The 22,745-nt window shown below is 38.0% G+C and overlaps 1 protein-coding gene across 3 annotated transcripts in view; it reads right to left on the reverse strand.

Annotated features, from left to right (window-relative positions):
* LOC127659167 (serine/threonine-protein kinase BRSK2) overlaps positions 1–22,745 on the reverse strand; it is a 201,318-nt gene that overhangs the window by 85,369 nt on the left and 93,204 nt on the right. For all 3 annotated transcript variants that reach the window (XM_052148861.1, XM_052148851.1, XM_052148843.1), the window contains exon 2: positions 14,338–14,432. In XM_052148861.1, the coding sequence (XP_052004821.1) occupies positions 14,338–14,432 (95 nt within the window). The remainder of the gene's footprint in view (positions 1–14,337; positions 14,433–22,745) is intronic.

Genomic DNA, 22,745 nt, shown 5'->3' on the forward strand with positions numbered 1-22,745 from the left:
CGCGAGCTCGAGGGGGCGGAACGAGCGTGCGAGCTTGAGGAGTGAGTGTGTGTGCGACGAAGCGGGGATGGGGCAGAGGAGCGGGGTTCGTGACACCAATACTGTGTACCTATACTATACTGTGTTCACCACAGAAGAAAGAAAGTCATACAGGTTTTCGAACAACATGAGGGTAAGTAAATGTTGAAAGAATTTTCATTTTTGGGTGAACATTAAAATTTTAATCCCTTTGAAAGTGTCCAACTTCTCTCTTCCTCCCTCTCTATGCAACATTTAGTATGTGTACATTGGCAGTAATCTACATTTTGAGTTATCTCTTCTCTGCAGGGCTCCAACATGCTCCTCCTTCTACTCTCCATCCATTCTCCTGGGCAACACTGGGCTTGGTCTCAGAAATGTTGGCCTTCCCCTCAGGTACCCATCTGGATTCGACACCTCATGCTGAGAGCAACTTTCACTCCCACTATCCTTTGGGGCATTTAACATTAATCACCCAAGACTTGATTAAACCAAAGAGTGATACCTTTCTTAAATGTTTATTCAGATCATCTCTGCAAAGTCGAGCTGATTCATTAGGAGGGGATGATGATTAATGTGTGGTTTGTCATAGATTAAGAGTTTTGAGTAGTCTGCCTCAAGGGAAACTGACAGACAAGAACACTATTTAGCATATTAAAATAGGTTTGAAGCCCAAAATATGTCCAGAATAATCTAAAATGAAGAGCAGCAAGGGCTAAGGAAGCAAAATGCCATACGCCTTTCCAATATTCAAAAAGAGTTAAATATTTAAATTCATTCTCCATATCCACAAAACCTTTGTTAATAACGTTGCACATACATTGAATGCACGACAGCTTGCTTTAGAAAAATGACATGTTGCTGTGAGGCATCTGCTGCAAATCCTCTAAGGTAAAGTAGGCAGAGGTCACATCCTGACATAGCCCTCGTTAGTATGATCGCAAAGTGAGACAAAGAGTCTTTTTTCATGTCTGAAAATGTCAGAGATGACTTCATTAGCACAGACGGGGCAGAGGAGTTCCCTGTGAGGAGCATGTTCTCAAATGTCAGGCCTCTGTTTTGTGTGTGCCATGACCAAACACACAACACCGCCTCTCCCTGGGAGCAGACATGAACATCAGGCCTACACACACACAAGACACACTTTCTTGAGTTTAGACAATCATACCACCACACAGTGCCTTCATGTACTGCACACAAACAGTAGTGGTGATTGAGCCTTGCCCTACAATTACATAATGGCTAAAATGACAAATGTCAATTTTTCAATAATTTAGTGAATGAAAGTGTAATATCACACTATCGCAAGGGTTGGGTATCGATACAGATATCCTGATTTAATTTGATTATGCATCACAAGCTCTCGATGACATTTAATTGCGAGTTCATACCATTTTGCTACCAAATTAAAGAAACTATTTCTCAGCTAATTCTGCACATTTTACAGGGAACCATCTAATTTGGTACATTACGAATATACGGTATGATTTTTTAAATATTAACAACAGGGCTCAAACTGCAGTTCAATTGCTATTTATTTAACATATTTAATAATCAACACGACCAAAACTAAAGCCAACTTTAAAGTAAAATCAAGAGATAAATATTGAGATTTAAAAGGGATAGTTCACCCAAAAATTGTAATTATCTCATAATTTACTCACCCTCATACCATCACAAATGTATATGACGTAATTTCTTCTGCTAAACACAAACTAAGATTTTTAGAAGAATATCTCATCTCTGTAGGTCCATACAATGCAAGTGAATGGTGGACAGAACTTTGAAGATCCAAAAAGCACATAAATGCAGCATAAACGTAATCCATACGACTCCAGTGGTTTAATCCATGTCTTCAGACACGATATGATAGGTGTGGGTGAGAAACAGATCAATATTTAAGTCAATAAATATTAAATATTACATAAATATTCATATCAGTTCTGCAAGAAGAATGTGAATCACCAAAAACAAAAGAAGATAGTTAAGGTGGAGCTTTATAGTTAAAAATAACTTAAATATTTATCTGTTTCTCACCCATACTTATCATATCACTTCAGAAGACATGGATTTAACCACAGGAGTTGTATGGATTACTTTTATGCTGTTTTTATATGCCTTTCAACATGGACTTTCAAATTTCTGGTCACCATTCACCTGCATTGTGTGGACCTAAAGAGCTGAAATATTCTTTAATTACTCATCCATAAAATGTTTAATCAATGTCCTCTGAAGCAATACGATTGGTTACAGGTAAGAACAGGCAAAAATGGAATTCCTCTTTCACTATAAATCTTTACATCGCAGTCCCCTAGGCGTGATCATGAATTGAAACTTGATTACACTTCCTCATGCTTGAAGTATGCGCAGAGCACATGTACATGAGCAGAGTTGTGTGGATTACCTTTAAGCTGCCTTAATGTCCTTTTCGGAGCTTGGAAGTTTTGGACCCCATTGACTTGTATCATATATCCATCAAAATATCTTTGTTTGTGTTCCAAAGAAGTACGAAAATCTAGTGCGGGATTCGAGTCCACCTTAGTCGAGTCAGAGTGAAGTCCGAGTCTTTAAACAATCAAGTCCGAATGAATCTGTTCATGAATCTGAATTAAAATTGTAACCGTAGACTCAACATCAATATTTATAGCTTATTTTACACTTCACAAATAAGAAAAATAGTTTGTCAATATAACTGTAACAAAAACACCTCTGTTGCCTTTCATATATATATATATATATATTATGATTAGTATCCTGCTGAACAATCTTGTGGTTTCAGAATGAAAGAATATGCTTTAGGTGTATGAAGACAAACTTGTCCTTCAACACAACTCTTATTATGTTCTGTTGGCATTTCAATTATTTGTTGATCAAACATAGACTGAAGAAAGTGAAAGCTGTGTTGGTCATCACAACCAAGGTTATTTTGTTTCAAATTTTTATTTCGTTTTTATTTCTAATTCATTTTCAATTTGTCAATTCAATTTAATTTACTTTTATTAAAATGATCCCAATCTAAAGAAATTATATTATATATAATAGTCTGCCGGAAATTTAATGGAGCTCTTCTTTAACCACAAAAACATGGAGAATAATAATTTTGAGTCATGAATTGAACAGAATTGTCCTTCAAAAGTGTTATGAATGCAGACGAGGGCAGACAAGGAGTGGGATCTAAATGCGGGTTCTTTATTAACTGAAATGAGTAAACACAAAACAAGCAGGAATAAAAGAAAACATCCACGGGGGGACAAAACTGAAACTAAAACACGAACACAACGGAGGAACACGGAACTAGGGAAACACAGCAGGAAGAAAACATGGCAAGACAGGCAACGGAGCAAACATAGGAAAATCAACATTCAACGATCGACAAGGAGTGGAGAACAAACAGGATTTATATACACAGACACAGGATGATCACAAACGACAATCAGGTGCGAACAATGACAGAGTGCTGGCAGTGATGAGATCCGGGAATTGTGGGAAGTGTAATTTTAGACAAAGACAAGTGAAACACAGGGCAGACAACAATAGTAAACTGTGAGAGACATGATGTGAGTGACTTGACTCAATGAAGTTCTTGATTAAAATGTTTAAATCATGATGAAACTGCAATGCGAGCACCGTCTTGGCTGCACAAACGCCACACGCAATTGTCAGGTCCCATGTCGTGTGAAACTGCCTTGTTTAGTTTGAGTTTCTAAAACATAAGATACATACCCGTCTTTATGTTTTTGTCGTGCCAGCCACCCCGGTAGTCGATGTTATACAGTAGTCTCTGTAGTAACATTCAAGAGTATTGGTTGAATGATGAGTGTGCATGTGCAGGTCGCGGATGTGTATGTGCATGTGTTTGCTTAAACACAGTGAAACAACTCGATGACTTCAGGAGCAAATACAGCTGCATGCAGACAGAGATATGTTCATTTATTTCTGTTTTGTTAATTATTTTTGTTTACATTTACATTTACGCATTTGGAAGATGCTTCTATCCAAAGTGACTTACAGTGCACTTATTGCAGGGACAGTCCCCCCCGGAGAAACCTGGAGTTAAGTGTCTTCTTGCTCAAGGACACAATGGTGGTGGCTGTGGGAATCAAACCGGCAACCTTTTGATTACCATTTCTGTGCTTTAGCCCACTATGCCACCACCACTATTTGTTTTCATTGCATCAAAAATGTTATGGACTCAGCTGGACTCCCAAAGGCTCGAGTCCGAGTCAAGTCCGAGTCCATGACAAGTCCAAGTCTGTTAAAATTGGACCCGTGACTTGGACTCAAGTCCGTGTCCAAACTCGAGTACCCCAACTCTATGAAAATCATTCAAGTTTGAGATGGCATAAGGGTAAATGATGAACTAGTGAACTATTCCTATAAGTAATTTCGTTGTTTAAGAAGTCGTTTGAGAAGCAGCTTTTGGAAGCAACACTGCAAACACCAAAATGAAAAATAGTCAGTGCTTCTAGTGGGGCACTCTTGAAAAGCACTAACCACCACTGTTACACAGACACGCATACAAACTGATGTGGAGCACCTCTCCCCGCACTCTTTTTACACACATACACACTCTTACTCACACAGTCCTAGTGAGTACACACTGACAGGAAGAGCCCAAACCCCCTTCCTTCATACAGAGACACATGCACTCCCACACACTGACAGCTGCACATTGGCTCCACGCTATGCAAATGCCAACCAACAAGGGGTTCGCTGGAGGCTGAGGAAAAAGAATAGAAGAAAACAACAGAATGATAGGTGACCTCCTTCTGACTGTCTAAAATTATGCTAATAAAGTCATTATTGTTTATTTATTCCTTTAAGACTGTGGCGAGGAGGAACTCCAGGAGGAACATAGCTGACAATGACAATGACTCGATTCCACCTGTCTCTCCCAACCCCCGCAGGTCACATTTCACATTGTATTATTCGGGTCCACACCATGGTCATCAACATGAGTATCAATAAGAGTACAAACTGCACTCCATGGTACTGTTTACCACTGTAACTTGGTAACGACTAGGCAGACGCTAATTTTATTGTGTTATTGAAGTATTTGTTCCTTTGAATCTACCAACAAAAATGTACCCAAACAAAATGGCACTTGCGAATGTCTGCTGCAGATGTACTGCAAGAGATGCAAAGATTGCAAGCTACTCTCCAAATACAATGTATTCAGAAACAAGCAGCTATGAGAAATGCATTATACCATGAGAAATGCAACCGGGAGCATGCAAATGTGCAAATTATACCATCAATAGCAGTTTACTTTCACAAGTTAGGCCAGATTGTTTTCATACAAATTGCAAGCTGTTAACCCTTGTGTTGTGTTCGTTTTGTGCTAACACCTTTTGTGTTCTGGGTAAAGAATGACCAGCTCAAAAGATTGTTAATAAATCTCTCACATTGTATATATTATCCCAAGATATTGCATTAGATCTTTTTGTGAACTTTTTTTGTACACTGTAAAAAAAATTGCCAGGATTTGATCAGATTTAACAGTAATTGCTTACAATAAAATCTGTTTTTTGAAAACTGAATTTGACTGTAAAATCAATGCAATCTAGGTCATTTTCTGTCACAACACAACAAATTATGTCAAAAGAGAAATTAGAATATTGCACTGCACAGTCTGAGGTAAATTATTAAATTTATGAATGTTTTCTAATATTAAAAATGTTAGTCAGTACAAACTAAATGTGAAAATCTTGCGTATGACATCCGAGCATGTTGTTTTCTTTCAGACAAACTGTCTTGATTACATTTTGATAGAAGTAAAATTAAAGAAGTAATTAAAAAAATGATTAATAATAAAATGTGTCAAATTAACCTTAAAAAATTATAAAAATTAAAAAAAGTTACAAATAATCTTTTTCAAAGTATCCTATAGTTTTTTCAAGTTATTTCAAGCAGAAGTCCTTGACATGGGTTTGCGTTTGATTTTCTCAAAATAATAATAATGATAATAATAATAGCCCACCTGCTGGCGATGTCAAGCCCTCTAACATGATTGGCTGATATTAATTTTATTTGATATAAGCTCTATTATTTAGATTTCATAATTTAGTATATGCATCGGTAAATCGCATTCAGTTGACGTTTGGTCAGTGGTAAAACCATGAATGAACACATTGCGGGCAGGTGCGTAAACAATACAACTGGGGGAAAAAAGAAAAAGGCCCGCACACTGTCATAGCTTTTAAATCTGTAATAACTAAAATCATAAATTCCCTTCTAAAGGGACTTTGTTACCTTCTCACTCGAAGCACTCGCGCTTGCTAAAGAGTGGCGCTCTGTCATAGCAACCATGTTAAGTTCCATTTCCGTTTGTCCTATGAAGGCTGACTCGTTTAAACAAGGCTTGTTTGATATATGTGATTAAAATTGTTTTTATTGATTCATATATTAAACAAAGAAAAGCTAAACATATACAAACAGAATCAATACTTAACCTCCACTATTACTATTATATATATATATATATATATATATATATATATATATATATATATATATATATATATATATATATTAGTAGGGAGTAATACACTGATGCCTCATGACCTTTTCCAAAAGTAGTAATCACCACTCCCAGTGTCTTTAGGGGGGTGTATGCTACATCCAAAAACGTACAGCACAGGTGGCGCAGCTGTAAATACCTAAAAACTGAGATCTGGGAATCACAAAATGTTGAACCAATTTCAAAAACCAAAAGGATCTCAACACTCTATTCTCATATAGGTCACCACGTGTAGCAACCCCGCTCACAATCCAATCTGACCAGCAGAAAGGGGACTTATTAATACATAATTTTGGGATCTGCCATATGCTCAAGGCAAAATTTAAATAAATGTCTGAGTTAAACACTCTGGACACTTTTGTCCATACCAAGTGCAAATGCGAGCTAACGGTGTGTAACTTAACTTCTCCGGTTAGTTTCATAGAAATGCTTTGCAATGGCAAAATAGGGGCAATAACTTCCTGTTCAATACAAAACCAGGGAGGGACTCTCTCAGGTGGAAGCAACCAATGAGCCAAATGTCTGAGACCAAATGCATAATAATAAAACTAAATCTTGGGTAGGCCTAGCCCACCATTGTCAATTGGCCTATGCAGCTCACTAAATGCAACTGGGACGTTTACCATTCCAAATGAAGGACTTCGCTATGCTACAAATTGCTTCAAATAAGAGAGGGAGACATCTATCGGGAGAGACTGTAGCAAGTAGTTGAATTTTGGAATACAATCCATTTTAATAACATTAACCTTCCCAATCATAGATAAATGTTATTAAGCCCACCTACTCACATAACTCGAAAACCTTTTTATTAAAGGGTCAAAAATAACTGTAACTAAATCACACAAATTTGGTGGGAATAAAATTCCCAAATACTTAATGCCCTGTTTGGGCCACCAAAAGGCACCCAGCTGAAAAGCTGTTACTGGGCAGTATGCTGTCAGAGACAAAGGTTTGGATTTAACTCTGTATACCAAGAACTTAGAAAAGGAATGAATAATTCTGTGGAGGCAAGGCTTAGATCTAGTGGGGTCAGAGACGAACAATAAAATATAATCTGCTTAAAGCAAAAGCTTACTGTATGTGCCATACCTCCCACCACCTCCCCTGGAAAATCATCTTCCTTTCTTATTGCGGCTGCAAATGGTTCCAGGGCAAGACAGAACAAAATGGGGAAAGAGCGCAACCCTGCCGGGTGCCCCTGTCCAAAGTAAAATAATCTGAAATTAATCAATTTGTTTGGTATCTATAAAATAACTTAATCCATCCAAAAAAAGTATTCCCGAAACCGTATATATATACATTTTTTTAATTGAATCCCATCTACTATATCAAACGCCTTTTCGGCATCAAGTGAGATGGCAGTGACCGGAGTCTGATCATTCACCACTGACCACATGATATTGATGAAATGCCTAATATATCAGAAGAGCTACGGCCTGAATAAACCCCACCTGATCTGTAAGTATAAGAGATGTCATAACTTTACTTAATCGGTTAGCAATAATTTTTGACAATATTTTTACATATAGCTGGATCAGGGAAATTGGATGTTAACTCGTTTACACTCGTTTGGATCTTTGTCCATTATAAGAATCAGACTGATCTGGGCTTGTGTCATGGTTGGATGAAGCTTTCCAGTCTTTAATGATTCTTTATAAACTTCTAACAAAAGTGGAGCCAGTTCTGTAGCATAAGATCTAAAACATTCAGCGGCAAAATCATCTGGCCCCAGAGCCTTGCCTGTAGACAAGACCTTAATTACCTCGTCAAGCTCCTCCAAGTTTACAGTATCTCAGAATCAATAGAGTTTTTTTGCTCATTCGTCAGTTTAGGTAGTTCTAATGGTACACAATGTTTCTAATATCTTCATCAGAAGTTGAAGAAGTTGGACTATAGAGATCAATATATAATTCTTTAAAAGCATTATTAATATCAATGGCTGAGGTATATATTTTACCAAAACCAGATTTCACTGAGGGAACAGTAGAAAAAGACTCTCTGCTTTATATATCTAGCCAGAAGTTTTCCTGCCTTGTCTCCTAACTCAAAGTATGACTGTCTTGCCCTGAATAGCCAAAACTCCACCTTCTGCGACAAAATAGTATATATATATATATATATATATATATATATATATATATATATATATATATATATATATATTTCAATCGGGTAAATTAAATTATGCTATCAGATGACATTCAGCGCTTTAGCTCTGCATCGGCACTTTTAATATTCTCTTCCAACTCCACGAGTTCTCATGCTTTGGATTTTTTGATGATTGAGGCATAATGTGTGATCCAACCCCTAAGAACCACCTTAAGTGCCTCCCAAGCCACGCCCACAGAGGATACTGAGGACCAGTTGGTCTCCATATAAACTTTGATTTCAGTCTTTAACATTTGTTGAAATTCAGTTCAGATCTTGCATAAGGGATACATTAAAGCATTAAAGCAAACAACTATATGATTTATTTTTCTATGTATGTGGCAAAACCTCTAAACTCACCAGGGCATGATCTGAGACTAAGATGTTTCCAATTGAACAGTTAACAACAGATGAAATGAGGGACTACACATCCTGTGACGCATCAGTGTTGCTCTAGGGGGCTTACACACTTTTGCTTCACTGTGATCAAGGACTGAGTCCATCCAAAGATTAAAGTCTCCTCCCATTATTATATCATGAGCGGTGTCAGCGGCTTGCAACATCCCTTCGAGATCTATAAAAAAGCCCTGACCATCAGCGTTAGGTGCGTAAATATTAGCCAAAATCAAACTTTGCCCCTGAATTTCTGCTAAAACAATAATGACTCTTCCTAATTTATCTTTAGTCTGTTTGAGACATTTGAATTGTAGATGCTTATTTATTAATGTAATGACTCCCATGCGCTTACTTGAGCAAGCACTAAAAAAAATGTCCACCCCATATCTTCCCAAACTTTTTAGTTTCTTGCAGGGAAAGATGTGTTTCTTGAAGAAACACTTTATCAAATTTCTTACATTTAAGAAGAGAAATAACTTTCCTTCTTTTTATGAGGTGCCCCAACCCATTCACATTCCACGTGGAGAGAGACAATCGACTATTATGAAAAAATAGATATAGAAATAGAAATAAAATTATAAAGACCACATTCCAACATTATTGCAACAATAAAACCCCAATTTTTTTTAGGTTACAATCTGGTAATTACATTTAAATTTATGCATTTGGCAGATACTTTTATCCAAAGCGACTTACAGATCCCTTATTACAGGGACAATCCCCCCAGAGCAACCTGGATTCAAGTGCCTTGCTCAAGGACACAATGGTGGTGGCTGTGGGGATTTAACCAGTGACCTTCTGATTAGCAGTTTTACCAGATTACCAGTTATGTGCTCTAGACCACTACACCACCACCATAATTCATAATTCAAGTCATTTAAATATAGAAATGCAGAAAGTTTTTTGTGAGGGGTAGGTTTAGAGTTATGGGATATAATCTATAGTTAATACAGTATAAAAATCATTATGTCTATGGAGAGTCCTCATTAGGATAACCGCACTGACGTGTGTGTGTGTGTGTGTGTGTGTGTGTGTGTGTGCGTGTGCGTGCGTGCGTGCGTGCGTGTGTGTGTGTGTGTGTGCGTGTTTTTGTGATTTACGAGGACAATTTTGTAAGTTACAAATTAGTAATTACAAGGGTATTATGCTATAAATGTGATTTATGAGGACATTTCTAGTGTCCCCATAATTCAAATCGCTTAAAAATCATACTAAACAATGTTTTATTGAAAATGTAAAAATGCAGAAGGTTTTCTGTGAGGGTTAGGTTTAGGGGTTGTGTTAGGTTTAGAGGATAGAATCTATAGTTTGTACAGTATAAAAGTCATTATGTCTATGGAGAGTCCTCATAATGATAGGTACACCAACATGTGTGTGTGTGTGTGTGCACTAATCTAGAGGATTGGGATGCTCCTGAACACATAATATTTCTGTATTTTTTTGTGTGCTTTCAGAATACATATGAGAACAAAGTTTATGTTTCTTCTTTTTGTTGATATCAGTTATGTACACTGGGTTGTTTTATGTTATATTTTAAGATGTTCATGTTTTCTGCATTATTTCCACTCCTCATAAAGGGCTACTCTTAATTAAATTTAAGTCACCATGTGGCTTTTACTTTATCACCAGTGTTACTATGGTGGTAATAACATTATATCATTTACTTATATACTGTGAACGGTAATGAACTATAAAATATAAAGGCACCAAAATGACATCCCGTAATGCCTGAAACATGGTCACTTTATTTTTTATGTGAACTTTTGGCAACCACAGCTGCTAGTTTTTCCACTGTAAATGTAACAGGATTTTTTTTTACAATGCACATGAACCGTATCCAGACCAACTTTTCAAGTGTACAAGGTTATAGTTCGCTGGTGTGCACCAGAGCCTAAATCTGAGGTAAAGTTCGAATGTAGGTGGAATTTTGGGAAATTTCACCACAGAGGAGATTAGTCATATATTCGGGGCTCTCTGTGGTAAGATGATATTTATTTTGTTCAATGAAGCAATGAGAACTGCAGGTTGCTCATTCGCTCTTTTGCCTCCTCTGTTGATTCCCGTTGTTTGAAAAATCTTAGACATATTAGAGGAGGCGTAAAATGTCGGAGGCCATTTTTATTATAAGCATATAATTGTCTTCCCCACCTCCCTCCACAAACCAATTGTGTCAGGTTACCATGACAACAACCCTGAGAGAAGCTAAAATAAGCAAGAGATACAATAGGATGGGTTGCAGGGTGACCTTCAGAAGAGTAGGACTAACTATCAATCACAAAAGAGGCTTCGTTTTGACTCTACATTATGATCAGAAAGCATCAGTTTGTTTGCTTACACACTGGTGCTCAACTGCTTGCTCGCGATCCAAAAACGGGTTGCAGATCTGTTCTGATTGGTTCTTCGACAGCAGGGAAAAACAATGCTAAATGCAAATAATAAATGGCATATAACCATATAATTGTGCAAAGCTTAAAAACTTTTAAATGGAGAGAGATAACACTTTCCATACATTTAGATGTTGACAACAAGAGACACAAATGCATGCCTACACATTCACGCTCTAATGTAAACCAAGTCTATTTCCTTCAGAGAGCCAATTTCCCCCTCATTCCAAACACCTTTGAGTGAGGGGGTCTGGGGACTGAATGTCTACTGGATGACTGTAGCCTACTCTCACATCCAATTACAACAAGGAACCAATCAGCTCATCTAAATTACAACTGCCCCACAATCCACAAGGAGTTAATGAGCCATTAACCGTTTAATGAAATCCATATGATGCTGAATGGACACTGTAATAAAGTTGATTGGGTCAGAAGTTAAGGTGATTCAATGGTTTTTTTTTTATCCTTTAAGTTAAAACGCAAAACGGCAACATCAGCACCTTCTTAGACCCATTTTGTCATTTCATTTTTTTTATTATTTCTTTCTCTTTAAAAAAAAAAGAAAATACAAAATGAGCACAGTAGAACTGCCATACAGTCAATTATTCACTACAGCTAAGTGATTTTTTGTTTTAAAAAGGTCAGCGCCCTGAAAAGAAAATCTGCTGCTGACTTTAGATGACATTAAAATAGAAAAGAATATAGGTACCAGCATATTTATATTGCAAAAATCCTATTTTTTCTGTATCTTTATCTTGTTTACAAATAAATATAAACTAAACATCTTCCTAACAAGTGTGTAATGTGTAATGTCTGCATCATTAGCAGTACCAAATAGAATTGCAAAAATAACTAGACACTCCCTCTGTCTTCCATTCTTTAGCCAAACAGTGTGTATATATAGGTATTTTATATAGGTATGTTATTTAGTTGTGTAGTCTCATGTGGTTCTGTGTTTGTACTATGCTGTTTTTATGTAGCACCATGGTCCTGGAGGAACGTTGTCTCGTTTTGCTGTGTACTGTACTAACTGTATATGGTTGAAACGACAATAAAAACCACTTGACTTGACTCCAGATTGCCACTAGTGACACAGTAATTTCACACTCCATCTTAGACATAAACATAAATCTCAGTAATTTTATAATTGTATTTATTATTTTCAAACAACCATTTTTGTAGTGTAGAACTGTTTTAACTTTGGTACTACTTTAATGCAAATCAGGTGCACATGGCTGTTCTTAGATCTGTAATCTGTACGCTATTGAAATAAATAAATAATGCTCTCAGCATGTGCAATTCATTCTAAGTGAATTCTCCCCAAACATTTCATTTTCAACAAATGGAGAGATGAAACTATATGTATCATGTGCTCAAGTGACAAACAGGCCAACCACATTATCACAGGCAGAATCAGACGAGGGCTGTCCAAACAACACTCACTGATGTGATTCGAACTGGATAATGGAAGATTAAGAGATAACCATAAGTGAACTCCTACTAATCAATGTCCAGTTTGAGGTTGTGTCCCCCCCATACTGATGTGGCCTTAAAAACTAATGACATGGGTGAAAGAATAGTGGGCTATTCCTAAAGGGATAGTTAATCCAATCATGCCATCCCAGATTTATATAACTTTCTATCTTCAGCTGTACACAAACAAACATTTTTAGAAGAATATTTCAGCTCTGTAGGTCCATACAATGCAAGTGAATGGTGGCCCGAACTTTGAAGGTCCAAAAAGCACATAAAGGCAGCATAAAAATAATTCACACGACTCCAGTGATTAAATATATATCTTCAAAAGTGATATGATAGGTGTGGGTGAGAAACAGATCAATATTTAAGTCCTTTTTATTATAAACTTTCCTCCTGCCCAGCAGGTGGCGATATGCACAAAGAATGTGAATCGCCAAAAACAAAAGAAGAATGTGAAAGTGAAAGTGAAAATGAAGATTTGCTGTAATAAATGACATACATATTGATCTGTTTCTCATCCAGACTTATAATATCACTTTTTGAAGATATGGATTTTACCACTGGAGTGGTGTGGATTACTTTTTAAGACCTATAAAGATCTGGTCACCATTTTCTGAATTGTATAGACCTACAGAGCTTCTTAAATATTCTTAAAATATTTGCTTGTATATCTCACACATCTGGAATGAGGGTGAGTAAATGATGAGAGATTTTTTTATTTTTTGGTGAACTATCCCTTTAAATATTAAAAGAATCCCTAGATGACAGTTCAGCACCACAATGACAGCTGCCTCTGTTTGTCCTCAAGACTCTTTCATGTTCTGTTGCTATATCAAATACCTCTGCATAGTTAGGTGGGAAATGGCACTAACTTACTATTTCAGTAAGAGCAGACACAAAGAAGCAAACATATGGTAATATATCACAAAAAGCTTTGAGTAATCTTGGGGAAATTGAAATAATCAGACTCACCCACCAAAGCATGAATGTAATATTATTGGCAGATTTGGTTCTCACACCAGTTGAACTCCATTATAGCTCAGTGCAAAGTGATGCACAGGCTTTTTAGTTAAAGAGAAAGTTCACCCTAAAATGTATCAAACGTCATCATTTAATCCTCATATTGTTCCAAACCCTTTCTTTCCTTCGAGGAACACAAAAGGAGAAGTTAGGCAGTATGTTAGTCTTAGTCACCATTTACTTTCATTGCATTGTTTTTCCGTTTATTTAAAGTGAATGGTGACTGATGCTAGCATTCTGCCAAATAATCTTATTTTGTGTTCAATGAAAGAAAGAAATTCAAATTTTGAGTAAATTATGACAGAAGTTTTATTTTTGTGTGATCTATCCCTTTGACTCATGTAGTACAATGATAAAACAGCATTATCTTACCTTCATCAACACAGATTCGCTGAGTTTTTCCCGGTTAACAATTTTTATGGCAACTTTCTGACATGTGACACAGTGGATTCCCAGTTTCACAAGGCCTGGAGCGAGGATGAAAAGAGAGAGAAGAGAAAATAAATTACGTCAACAAGCATAAAAAGTACATCAACCAAAAAACACTTCGATAATAAAAGGCTGGTCCCAGCGTGAGTTTCACTTCAGTAAAATGAGACTTCTCCCTCTAAAGCCCCTGGTATCCATAATGTGACACCCAGGAGCACTTTTCATGTTGCAAAGTAAATGTCAGAGAACATACATAAACACAAACAAGGACAGATCAGCGTTGGATTTCCCTCAACAGCTCTTTGTCATATCAATGATAAAAGACTGTCCCTGCACATAAAGGCTGACACAGGCACATATTTATATCAGCATTCATATTTGGCTAAATGTCACATCTGTGCATTCCTTTATTACCCCCATACAGTTTTCAGCATGGTTCAGGTATGACACTGTTGATTTCCCTGTAGGTTTACCCGTGGGGCAGAGGGGATATAAACACCTGACAGGTCCCTGCATTTCTTTTATATGTATGTCGTTAAAGCCGAATGGCATCTTGCACCACTTTCACGACGTGTCATTGATGTTGTATCACAGGAGAGGATGCTCCGCAGATGCAATCTACCTCATTCGCCCCGGGCTCAAGGGTGCAGCGAAGAGCGTCCGGGCACCCAATGCATATTTCATCTTAGCGTAATTGCCTTGTGCTGAGATCAACACACACAGACATGTGTAAAATGCCACACACTGGATAATGCCATCGTGAAAACTTTTTAGCAAGACAAAAGCCTATAGCCGTTTAACAAAAAAGCAAAGGATGAAAAAGGCCAGGTGCATTTCCAAAAAGCAGCTTTCAAACAGACGTTCTTTTGCATACACATTAAGGGGGAAGATTTTATTATACTGGCCATAGTAAACAAAAAATTATTTGAATGGCAAGCAATGCTGAACCTGCTGAAAACGCTTGTATGGCACGTTGTGTTTTGGATGCTGGTATGCTTGTGTCCCCAACAGGCTTTTTAACTAGTTTAACCAGCAAGACATCATTGATCATCCAGCTACAGCAGAAAGACCATGGCTGCCCCCACAAAGTTTTCTGATACACAGCATGGCTATGCTGGTACACCAACTAGACCAGCACCATAAACCAGCTTGGTCTCCTTCACAAACAAACTATTTTCTTGCAAACACCTGTGGTGCACATTGCCACCAATTTGTCACAAATAAACTGTTTTATAAGGGCTGTTTCAGCAGGGAAGCAAGATATATGCAAACATATCTAACAAAGTGATATCTAAACTAGAGATATGCATGGTAACAGTTTGTAATATTCAGATAACCGCAAGGATTCACAAATGGTTATTCGGTTATTTGTTGGGAGTCGGGACTCGTGAATAAAAAAACGTTCTAAATAACTAAATAACACAATACAAAGATCTTCAAATGATAAAATTATTCAACAACTAAGTCAAACAAATATAATCTAATTTTCACTTCCTGTAACATGGTATTCATAATCAACAGAAAATTTGTAATTTAAGTGCCAAATCTGATTTGTGCTCTTCCCAGGCAGGTTCACTTTTCCATGGCAGCAAATGCTAACATTGTCATGTGCATGGAGTTACACTGCGATTTATTAGCCTCTTTGAGATGCTTTGATTTTTAAAGGAATATTCCAGGTTTAACACATGTTAAGCTCAATCGACAGCATTTATGGCATTGCTAATTAACACAAAAAATAATTACAACTCGTCCCTCTTTTTCTTAAAAAAATAAGCAAAAATAAAAGTTACAGTGAGGCACTTACAATGGAAGTGAAGAGGCAAAAACATAAAGTAAAGTTAAAGTTTTTAAAAGATTTAAAGGCAGAAACATGAAGCTTATAATTCTGTAAAAGCACTTACATTAATTCTTCTTGTAAAACTCTTTTATTTGAGTTGTAAAGTTGTTTAAAACTGTCATGGATTTGGAGGGAGGACCCAAATGCAAGAGATGAATTTAAATTTTTATTAAACAAAGTAACAAAATACAAACCGCAAACTCTCAAGGGGAGAACAGAACAAAAAGCAAAACAAAAATAAAACAATAGCAAAACAAAGATAACAGGAACATGCTGGAACAGGCTTATACAGGGGAACAAACAAAACCCAACGATCTGGCTGTGCAGACGAGACAAAGGAGAAACTAAAAAGAAAAAAGAACATTGAAGACAGGTGGTGCAGATAATACTAACGACCAGTGCAAATCAGCACTGCCAATACAACGCTTACAACATTGTACCTGTGAGAAACACGTGGGACGACTCCCAGGCATCCCATGATCAAGAAAAAACAAAACTATACAAAAGACCATACAACGGAATGGGAGGGTGAGTGAAACAGGTAGGCAGCACTAAATAACACAAGGCAGACAAGAAAAAACTGAGTCTGACTAAAATAAACAGGGGATAAGGTAAGGTCCAGGGAGGAACCAGTGGAATGGACCAGGCCGGTACCAGTGGGACAGACCAAGGAGACCCCAGCAGGACAGACCAGGACTGCACTGGCGATATGGACCAGGGAGGAGCCGGCCGGTAAGAGCAGTGTTGTGCCAGCGGGATGGACCAAGGAGGTACTGGCAGAACAGACAAGGGCAGCACCAGCGGGATAGACAGGGAGACACCGGCAGGACAAACCAGGACAGCGCCGGCGAGATTGACAGGGGAGGAGCTGTTGAATCAGCCAGAGCCAGTGGGACAGACCAGGGAACAGCAATTTGGCTAGGTGTGACTGATAGACTTGGCTTGGCTGGTAGATTTGACTTCGCTGCTTGACTTGGTTTAGCGGCTTGCCTTGGCAGCATGACTTGGCTTGGTGGCATGACTTGGCTTAGCTGCTTGACCTGACTTGGCGGCTTGGTGACTTGACGGCTTGACCTGATTTGCCGGCTTGACTTGGCTTGGTGGCTTGACTTGTCTTGGTGGCTTGATTAGGTGTAAAATTTGGCTTGAAGTGTCTGCTTGACTAGGTATAGCATTTTACTAGGAGTGGTGGTTTGGCTTGGTGTATCGACTTCACAAAGTGTGGTGACTAGACTTGGCATGGCAACTTGTCGTGACGTGACAGCTTGACTTGTTGTAACAGCTTGATTAGAAGTGATGTCTTGACTGGATGGGATGACTTGACTGGACATTATGACTTGAAGTGCCAGCTTGACTTGACAGCTTGGCTGGATGAGAAGACTTGACTGGACACGGGGGCTTGAACAGGCTCATTGACGTTCAAATGGAACTGGACTGGCTCGTCAACAGCCTCAGGGGACTGGAAAGGCTTGATGACCACAGGGAACTGGACAGGATTGTCAACAGGTAAAGGGAACTGGACAGGCTGTGCAGCAACCACTGTGGTTGAGAGCACTGACAGCAACTTGGGAACGACCTCCGAGGCTGTGAGTGTTAACAGAGGTAGCGGAATGGCGTCTGTGGCCACGAGTGCTGGCAATGGCAGGAGATGACCTCCATTGCCGAGAGCGCTGGCAGCTGCAGGGGAAACGCCTCCGTGGCTGGGAACGCAGGCAATGGCAGGGGAACGGCCTCTTTGGCCAGAAGCAATGGCAGCAACAGGGAAGCTGGTGCACCATCAAGCTGTTGGCTATAACTTTACACAGAAATGTTAGTAAGCAACATGTTAACATGCATATTGTTTGTCGTGTGGCTATACTATGAAAGTGGGTATTTTAATATTTACGGATTGGCCCCATTCACTTCCATTGTAAGTTCCTCACTGGAACTTAGATATTTTGCTTCTTTTAAAGAAAAGAAGGGATGAGTTGATTCGAATGAGCTAAACTTGTATTGAAACCAGAATACTCTTTTAAATGGTTTAGCATTAAACTATTGATGTATGTAATCATGCTCAACAGAGCAAAAGAAAAAACATTGGCTCAGCATTTTTCAAGTGATGAATCTTTGCTGTGTGAAAAAGAATCTAGAATCATGTGTAATAATGTGACAATGAAACTAAGTCTTCTTTGCGACCTACACTACTTCGAAACATTGAATCTTTGGATATTGTAGTGTCCCATCAGACTCGGGTCAGGTTGCAGACATCTATTGCACATATAGAATAACCAAATAGTGATTTTGGTGTTTGAAATTAAGCATATAGAATGGTTAATCGAGTGGCCAACAATCCGTGCGCATCCCTAAATTAACATATGCCAGACAGGCAAAGATGGTGCACTGTGGCATCTGAACTTAGCAGGCCAAAGTTTAATGTAAAATATAAAAATTAGTAACCGACACCCATTTATTCCACACACAGGCACACACTAAACTGCAAGCATATTTAACCACATACTCTTGTGTCTGATACACCTATCAGTAACTATTTTGTCGGTGGCTGTTGGATATAAGGAACAGACTAAAGTTGGAGCCAAAATGGGTACTCCCCTAATTTTCTGTGTCACAATTATGGGGAAACAGCTGAACTCTGATATTTTGGATCTCCACTAATTCCATTCTGGATACTCAGTCTTGCTAAACAGCATTAAAGCATACAGAAAAAAACTTTCTACTAGGCAGCTGGAAAGGAAACCATGGAAACCCATGCTTGAGTTGTACTGCCACAAATCGAAGAAGCTAAAGATAGGCTAGCATGCCTCAGTCAGTGTTCTGTGCAAAAAAACAAATACAGATTAATTAGTCAATGACGTATAAGTTTTCCGAGCAAGTAAACAAGATGTGTTCTTGATATTTTTGTAGAGAAAAACAACACTTGCAAGAGTTCAACACTTGTTTAACACTTGTCACGTAACTCAAAAAATCCGAGTTTACCGAGTTGTGAACTAGTCGTGTGAAAGCTTCCAATTACTGGGAAATGCAGAAACCAGAATGTTGGGGAAAAAAGAAAGAAAAACAAACGGTAAAATGGAGAAATGAATGTGTTTAATCCATATTAACAAAAAAAACGTCGGACATCACATCAAAACATGAATTAATTAACTAAACACATGGTAATTAACATATGTAAATAGTTAACAAAAACAGACAGAGCTTGATTTTTTAATTTTCTCAAGAAAACGTGAGTGGTTCTTGTCAGTGCAATTTGCTGCCACAATGCTATAGGTGTTGTCTGTGAATGTTTACGAAGGCATTGCCGTGCGCTGCGCTCTTAGAGGTTTTTAGCATGTTGTTACATGGTTTCCAGTGTATTCTTGGTGGTTGTCAAAAGAGCCCACTAATAATCTTCAAAATATTCTGGTCCCTAGATACAGTATGTCTCAAGTCTCTCCTTCAAGGTGAGTCATTGGTATTTTTTTTTACATATTTTATGGCTTGCCGGGCAAAAATCCTAAGTCTTATTGCTTTGAAATTATATATTACACTTTTCCTCAACAAGCCGAGGATTTGAGTTCAAAAATGTGAATTTTGAAATCATTTCCATTTGTTGTTGTTATCTGTATGACTTTCTTCCATGGAACAAAAAGGGAGATGTTAAAGGTATAGTTCACCAGTCACCATTCACTTTCATTTGAATTTTTATTCTCTTCATACAGTGAAATTCTGCTTAAACGAATAGTTAACAAAATGAAAATTCTCTCATCATGTACTCACCCACCTATCATGCCATCCCAGATGTGTATGTCTTTCTTTCTCCTGAACACAAAGATTTTTAGAATAATATCTCAGCACTGTTGGTCCTTACAATTCAAGTGAATGGTCCAAAAATCCAATGAATCACATAAATGCCACATAAAAGTAATCCATTAGACTCCAGTGTTACAATGTATGTCTTCTTCACCGATACGATATGTGTGGGTGTGAAACAGATACAAATATAGCTCTTTTTTTTACTATAGATCTACACTTCCACTTTAAAAATGTGAAAGAATGTAAAAGTGGAGCTTTTTTAGTAACAAATGACTTAAATATTGATCTGTTTTTCACCCCTATCACATCACTTCTGAAAACATGAATTAAACAACAGGAGTCTCATGGATAAATTTAATGTGGCCTTTATGTGATTTTTGGAGCTTTAAAGGTCTGGTTACCATTCACTTGCATTATAGGGACCAACAGAGCTGAGATATACTTCTAAAATCTAGAAAGAAAGTCATACACATCTGGGATGGCATGAGGGTGAGAAAATGATGAGAGAATTTTCATTTTTGGGTGAACTATCCCTTTAAGCAGAATGTTAGCTTCAGTCACCATTCACTTTCACTGAATATCGAGAAAGAGAAAATGCAAATGAAAGTGAAAAAAGGTTACTGATGCTAACATTTTGTCTTACATATCCTTTTGAGTTTCATGGAAGAGAAAAACAGGTTTGGAACAACACGAGAGTGAGTAAATGATGAAATAATTTACATTTTTAGGTGAACACAAATTAATGTAATAAAAGTCCACATATGTAGCGAGAGCTACAATATATTCAAATAAATGTCCACTGCAAGTGGTTTAATCAAAATAAACCATCGTGGGTAATCAATTATAGCTCTATAACTAGTACTAAACTGGAACATGGTGCACAGCTTTGATAAGCTATGACACACAGCAGCATGATATCATGCTGTTAGCCCATGTTTTCATGGCATGCAGCAGAGTGGTACTGCATCCCCAGAGACTCAGCATCTCTCCTCCGAGGCTTCCCTCATCCCCCCACACAGGGGCTCAAAAGATCGATAACTGGGAGTTCATCAGTTAAGAGTGAATTGCCTGGTGGTGACCTTCAGCAATAACATGCATCAGTAATCACCAAGGCTTCCCATCAACCACCACTCTGTGTCAGATCCTCTCTCTTGTACGTACACACAACACACACACACTGGGCCTCCCCTATCATACCAATATTTCCCATACTGTACTCTCTGCCCTCCTTTCTTCTATGTACTACACACATTCACACAAAGATACACACAAAGTCTCTTTTTAATTACACTGCTGCTCTGTTCTTAAATCTACTGAGCTGCCTATGGAGCCAACATTTTAATGCATTATATTATATTATATTCAACAGTGAAAGTTATAGATTAAAAAATAGTTGTAATTGAAAATGTGTGTTATGTACGTCTATGCTTAGTATTGCACCATTAGCTTAACAACATTTTAATATCAACCACTATTGAACTAAATTGCGAGTTGAGTTTCTTGTGCAAGTTGAGTTGCTGCCTATGTAGAGTGTTCCAAATCGGTCACTTATGGGATTCCAAGATGGTTAGGATGCAGCCTAAAGTACATAGTATACTTCGGTTAGACGCAAACGTTAGATGTCTGTGTGCAGGACGCATGATGCAAATTTCATCATCAGCAGAGTGCTCGACCAATAAACGCATGCGACCTGATTTGTTTCTATCTCTGAACACATTTGCATTTGCCTTGAATTATTTAAACTAATTAGTGCATCCACAAGATGGCAATACTCACAGTTGAGCCATTGCTGTCTTGAAGAAGCATTTGAAGAAGATGTAATTGATGCTAAACTACAAGAGACGAATCTGGAAACAACAACAGTGGATGTGCACACCATTAATGTGTGTTGGAGGTCAGGACATACCTGCATTTGTATAGCTTGAGTCTGAAGGAATATAAAGACACCTTTATGGGTCTAAACTCCTGAAGATAAATATTTCAGAATCTTAAAGCAGTTGTAGCATGTATGCGCCAACCCCTTTTGTATGCACGCACAGTAAAATTAAGCATACTCTGAAAGGCTCCAGTTCGACTAAGTGTTCGTGTCAAAACCAAAGTATACTTTGGGCTTAAGGGGCCACAAAATTCTGGCCCGTTAATAGTTCCTAGAATATCAAAATCCACAAAAGGATATAGATACTTTTCCTATTTGGCTCCTAAACTATGGAATAGTCCCCCTAACACTGTTTGGGATGCAGTCACACTCACTCAGTTTAAGTCTAGACTAAAGACTCCTGCACCTAATTTATCCATCAACCCACAATAAGTCCGCTTTATTTTGGTCTGCCAGAACCAGAAACATTTATCATGATCTATAACTCTTCAAAAACATTTTATGGCATCTATGCTAATATTATTCTATTTGTTTCCCTATCTCAAACGTGGGATCCACATCCCGAGGTTAGCGGAACCGGCCAGATCCACCTGCATTCCTGCTTGGTGTAGGACTCCACTGCTACGTGTCTCTGAATGATGATGACTACATGCAGCCGTTGCAAGCCAGACATCACTTCAGTCTATTATGATGGACTTCAGAGGATGAACTGATGCCAACTCCAACCATAAGACATGGGATACTTCATATGCCACTGCCTGAACCTTGAACTTAGGATAGACCTCACCGAAATGACGCTGGTTGAACTGCGATGCACCTCCATTGATCTCTGCCTGCATCACTTTTATC

Source organism: Xyrauchen texanus, chromosome 2, assembly GCF_025860055.1.
Source record: "Xyrauchen texanus isolate HMW12.3.18 chromosome 2, RBS_HiC_50CHRs, whole genome shotgun sequence".
Classification (NCBI taxonomy): domain Eukaryota; kingdom Metazoa; phylum Chordata; class Actinopteri; order Cypriniformes; family Catostomidae; genus Xyrauchen; species Xyrauchen texanus.